Genomic DNA, 5,352 nt, shown 5'->3' with positions numbered 1-5,352 from the left:
CCGCCATAAAACTCTACGAAGAAGAAGACGAAGGAGGCCAGTCTGTGATTGGCTGGTGGAGTGGCTCATTTACATACAACTTTGGGTTGCGAGCGCAGAGAGAGCCGAGCGCGAGCAGTTTGTCAGAGTTGAGCGGTCTGTACTCTCAAATCAGTGTCACTGCGCGCTCAACTTGGTGGCACAAAAGTAACGCCATATAAATGTGTGTCCCACTTTCACCTATATACTTTGGGTTTTGTTACCTCATCACTTCAATCGCAATGCATTTTGCAATTATAATAATTAATTTCACAAAGTGAAGTAAAAATTAGAAAGTAAAGCTACAACGACTGAAAAACAGATGTATTTGGATTGCCAGTGCTATGCGTGAAAGTCAAAGCTCCCTTAATATTTACCCATTACTCTTCCAGTTACAACAAGATTTGTAATTTGCTACTCCTCCTGCAGATTTGGAAAAAAGAAACCCCATCCTTTTCAGTACAAACTATAGTATATTTGCACTGTGTTTGTGGCGCCGCACACACTCTGCACTGCAGCTCTGCATGTTGTCCACCAGGTGAGCTTAATTAAGTTAATTAGCAGCTCACACTGATAAAACAGCAAACCAGTCATTTGGACGGGTTTGCTCTGAAGCAAGTAGGGTAGACGGCAGCAGACACAGAGGCCTGAAACCTGTGAGGAAAGGGACTTTAAATTCAATGGACTATCGGTAATCTATCGGTTTGGAATATGGCCCTTTTTGGAATTTTTTTGTTTTGGGTAGAGGGAGATGAATAGATTCAGGTAATTTGTGAATGTATAAATGTTTTGTTCTATGTAAAGTTGAAACAATGCATTTAAATGAACTTGTGTTTTCTGTTTGAAGGTATTTCACCTGTTTACCCAAACCATCTGTAAGTCAACTGTATTTATTTGTCAACTTATCAAATAAAAAAAAGCCTGTGTGAAGTTCAAAGTCTGGTCCTGGTCCATCAGGTGTGGACACCTCACAGCAACTGAAACACCTGACATTGTTCGAGGCCCAATTTCTACTCTACTTTTCTGACTGTCTGTCTCATTAAGAGCATTGTCAGGGAATCAGACACAGGTATGTGGTTAGTTTAGTTCAGGGGTGTCCAATCCTGGTCCTGGAGGGCCACCATCCTGCAGGTTTTCCTTGTTTCCCTGCTCCAACACACCTGATTCAGAGGTTAAATCACCTCTTCTTGTTCTACAGAAGCCTGTTAATCACCCATTGATTCAGATCAGGTGTGTTGGAGCAGAGGAACAAGTAAAACCTGCAGGATAGTGGCCCTCCAGGACCAGGATTGGAGACCACTGGTTTAGTTCTTTGCTCTTTTCATACAGTTTGTACATCAAAACTCTGGTATTTTGTCCCTAATCTAATAATCAAAACTCATATTGGGCTTTGTAGAAAGTTTTTGTGTTGGAATTTCAGGAAGAAGCTGCTTTGTTCTAATTTCAAAATTTCTTCAGAAATTTTCTTGTTGTGAATGCTACTGTTAATGCAAGTCTAAAAAAAAAAAGCTGAGACAGAAGTCTTTTGTTTCTGTCCAAATCATTATCAAATGTTAGGCTTAACAATTACAGCATTTGTCTTACTACCTCACATCCAGTTTGGGACTTTCCTGACTCTTGATATCTAAGCTATGCTCAGTCTAACATTCATCCCTTGTCCTTCTGTTTCACAATAAAAAGTAGTTTTCCATTGCAGGACAACCCTTTTCTCACTTCCTCTCCTATTTACCACATGTCAGTGTAAATGGGACAAACACAGACGCATTAAACAACATTACACAGCTACTGTGTAATGGTACAGAATAGCTGTGTATGAAACATCTGTTTTACACAATGAAAATATGCAATAATGCTTTCTTTCTCAGTTAAATAACTTTTACTTTGATTTTTAAAGTAGACATTTAGTTTAAAATCATCTGGCTGAAAATGGACAGTGAGACGAATAAAACTTAAAGCCTAAAGGCAGAAGTGTTTTTCTTTTTGTATTTCACATGTGTCAAGCTAATCAGCTGTTCAGAGCAGGTATCACACACATGCACACACACACAAAAAAAATGTAAACCCAACATGGAACAAATGTTATGACACCTAAATGTAAAAACACAGCCAGTGGAAAAGTAGTAAAATAAAATGTCTGCAAATTAACATTTTTTCTTTAAACAAACATTTTGACAGGTTCATAATGAATTTAACTGTGTGATGTTTTCATTCATCTGATTTTGATACTCACTTCATTCCAGAGTAAGAGGAAAGTGGTGTGCATCCCAAGCAGCCAATAGGCACGAGGCAGGGTATACCTTGGACAGGTGTCCATCACAGAGACATCACATATTACCTAAAAATGTTACTTTACAGAGGTACTTAATGAAGACATTACCTAAAGCATCCTGCACCAAAGCATAACATGACTGATTCAGATGACACAGATACTTGAAGTGGAATCTACCAGTAAGGTCTGTGCAGGTTCCAGGGTGCTGTCCTGTTTCTTGGTCAGCCAGTCTCGATGCTGGTTTTGCCTCATCGTCTTCAAGGCCTCCCTTGGCCTTTCTTGGATTAGTCTAGCATCTTGCAGGCTGTCCCAGCAGCCCTTCTGCCTTTCAGGCTGGCCTTGAGTCCTAAGGTCAGGGTCTGGTTAGTTGATATGTACTACATCTGTAAAATGCATGCTGAATCAGACTTGTGGCCTCCACTTCCTCCTCATGGAGTGTCTTAAAGTGTTACCCCATACATGGAGAGGCGGTCCCCAGATCCTAGAGAATGTCTGGTTACTTTGTAACCTTGGTTCTCTGAGTGGAGAGACTGTCTCTCCAGCTTTTAGGCTGCTCAGAGAATGGTTTTGATCAAACTCTTATACTATAGGTTACACGCCTGCACAGGTGCTTTATAGGTAAATCTATAGGACGTGTCTGAGCAAGCCGGTGTCTTAAAGAAATATTCATATACAATGACTGGCAAGGTGTTATTCCCCATACATATGAAATATATAATGGGTAGAGAGTTAGTCTCCACAGTCTGAGAACCAGGGTTACAATGTCACTAACTGTATTAATGTACAACTTGCATTTTTCTTTTTATTTCACATTTATGCAGCAAGATCCAGGACACAAATTCTGAGCAGAATAGCAATAATGATGCTCTAATACTTATGCACTGACATGCAAAGGAGGAACAAGTTACTTACTGAGGTTCTTTCATGGTCATGTAAATAATAGTTCCTTGAATTTGTTACCTTTCCTGTTGGAAAGTTCATATTCCTGTTCAGGAAACTGTTTTCCTGTCATTTAGCACATGGGCTTTCCCAAGTGTGTGTGTGTGTGTGTCAGGGAGAGTGTGTGGAGGAGGGGTGGATTAGTGTGTCACTTCCTCCTTGTAACTCCAGCTGAAAAACACCGTCAGGATTTTGATCACAGAAAGTAAGAAACGGGGTTAGAGCCATGTCACGCAGGCTGGTAATTTTAGCAAGCCACAACATGCAGCCTTGATCCGGAAAGGAAACTTTAAGCGACCTTTAATCAGCACTGGTTAACTTACCTTCGTTGTCCAGACATGTATGGTTATCTCTTCAAAGCTATTAGCTGTTTCTGCTTCTTTCAGCTCGGTAAGTACGTTTCGGCTCATTAAAAGCTTAGATCTTACCGGCATTCTTGTTAAAAACCTTTTTATCCTGTTTGCAATTTGTATTTGAGGAACTTGTCTGAAGAGCTTGAGTAAATTTGTCTCTCAACCTGAATCTTTTTAAATAAAACATGTACTGATTACAAAGTTCTACTCCAAATTATACAAGCTGCCCCCCCCCCAAAATTCAAGTTGTGTGAATAATGCAGTAAGCTGCAGTGTTGTATGCTTTTCTTGTCCTTCAATCTATGTCTGCTAAACAGTTTTATTTTTCATTAAAGCTAAAAAACTTAAACTTATACAGAAATTGTTTGTTGATATTTCTGTTAATGACAAAGTCTTTAATTTGGGGGATGTCTATGTCTATAATACTTTTATTGGAGTCTTGTTAAGGTTTGTTTTTATACAGCTCAAGCTTTTCTTGAAGTATCGCTGACATAATTTTCCATATTTTAGGTCTTTGTGTTGGAACATGCTTACAGGGTGTTGTAGGGAAAAGTGAGACATTTTACGTGCACGAAGGGGCCAGTTTCACATTGTCCTGTGTGGTCCAACACTGTGGAGGACACTGGACAGGAAACTGGACGTCTGAAAGGCTGACAAATGTAACATCTGGCACTGTCAAAGAAAGGGAAAAGTATCATTTCACCCATGTGACACTGTCAGAAAATGAAACCCAGTTAAATTTAGCAATTCTGAGTGTCAGTCAGTCAGACACTGGTGGTTATAAATGCAGTGTGATATGGGATGATGGCAGCAGTGCTGAAGGCCACTGGATGCACCTGAATGTCACAAAAGGTACGTATGGTCGCATCATGTTGACTAAATGTGTAATTTATAACACTGAAGTAGATCGTTTTCCTTCATCTGTTCTTCCTAATCATCCAGCGCTCCCCGTTCGGAGAAATCCCTTGCACAGGGTTTTGGTCTGCGCTGCAGCTTGCCTTTGTCTTCCTGTCATTCTGGGATTGGCTCGTTGTCTGAGTTCAAAGGTCAAGCCTCAGCCACATCCCAGTGCACAGGGCATATATGAGGTTGTACAGGAAGATGCGTCCCATCAGCCTCCACAGCCTCTGCCTCGGCTTCCTGTACCAAAGAAACACACCGCTCCTACTCACAAAGGTACCTTTAATCAGCAAAAAATGTTGTCATGCAGTCAGGGAAAAAAAAAAAAAGAATCACTAATTTCTGTATTAACTTTTCAGCTGCTTTAAAGTCTCAGCCGAAGACTGAGGTGGGTGATTGTTCTGCATCACTGGGGCTAATCTAATTATGACTACAGCAATTTAGAATTTTATGTTTCACTAACTTTTATTTTATCCCCAATGTTACAGTTGGTGTATGCGGACATTTCCCAGGATGCATTAAGGAAACAAAGAGCCACGAGAGAGCCGGTTCAGTCCACGATCTACTCATCTGTACGGTTTTCCTGACCCAACTAAGACAAAAAAAAAAGAGGTGTCTTGTGATGGATCTCTGTCACTATTTTGTGATGGACTCTTTTTTTTAAAGAGTCTACCCAGTTTAAGCTACATTGAACGCAGTGACGTGCAGTGAGGTTCATGGTTGGTGAGGCACTGAGAGTCAGATTTACAGATATATAAATCCAAAAGGGTAGCTTAGTCAATTGGCTACTGGTTATCTCATATCTCATCAGCGTTCTTCACACACACTCACTCTCTCTCTCTCTCTCTCTCTCTCTCTCACTCACTCACTCAC

The 5,352-nt window shown here is 40.5% G+C and overlaps 1 protein-coding gene across 1 annotated transcript; it reads left to right on the top strand.

Moving 5' to 3' along the window:
* Nucleotides 1-3,370: 3,370 nt before the first annotated feature.
* si:dkey-52l18.4 (uncharacterized protein LOC560708 homolog) lies at nucleotides 3,371-5,152 on the top strand. The gene is made up of 5 exons (XM_017439248.3): nucleotides 3,371-3,616; nucleotides 4,090-4,431; nucleotides 4,522-4,755; nucleotides 4,839-4,867; nucleotides 4,968-5,152. Exons 1-5 carry the CDS (start codon nucleotides 3,565-3,567, stop codon nucleotides 5,064-5,066), a joined length of 756 nt encoding a protein of 251 aa, XP_017294737.1. The 5' UTR covers nucleotides 3,371-3,564; the 3' UTR covers nucleotides 5,067-5,152.
* The last annotated feature ends 200 nt before the right edge of the window (nucleotides 5,153-5,352 follow it).

The sequence above is a fragment of the Kryptolebias marmoratus genome, linkage group LG2 (assembly GCF_001649575.2).
Source record: "Kryptolebias marmoratus isolate JLee-2015 linkage group LG2, ASM164957v2, whole genome shotgun sequence".
Classification (NCBI taxonomy): domain Eukaryota; kingdom Metazoa; phylum Chordata; class Actinopteri; order Cyprinodontiformes; family Rivulidae; genus Kryptolebias; species Kryptolebias marmoratus.
This window is presented reverse-complemented; position numbering and strand designations above follow the sequence as displayed.

Coding starts and splice junctions, on each gene's coding strand:
- si:dkey-52l18.4 (XM_017439248.3), top strand. CDS start 3,565: ATGTATGGTTATCTCTTCAAAGCTATTAGCTGTTTCTGCTTCTTTCAG. Junction 4,432..4,521: donor GCACCTGAATGTCACAAAAG/GTACGTATGGTC, acceptor CTAATCATCCAG/CGCTCCCCGTTCGGAGAAAT. Junction 4,756..4,838: donor CACCGCTCCTACTCACAAAG/GTACCTTTAATC, acceptor TTAACTTTTCAG/CTGCTTTAAAGTCTCAGCCG.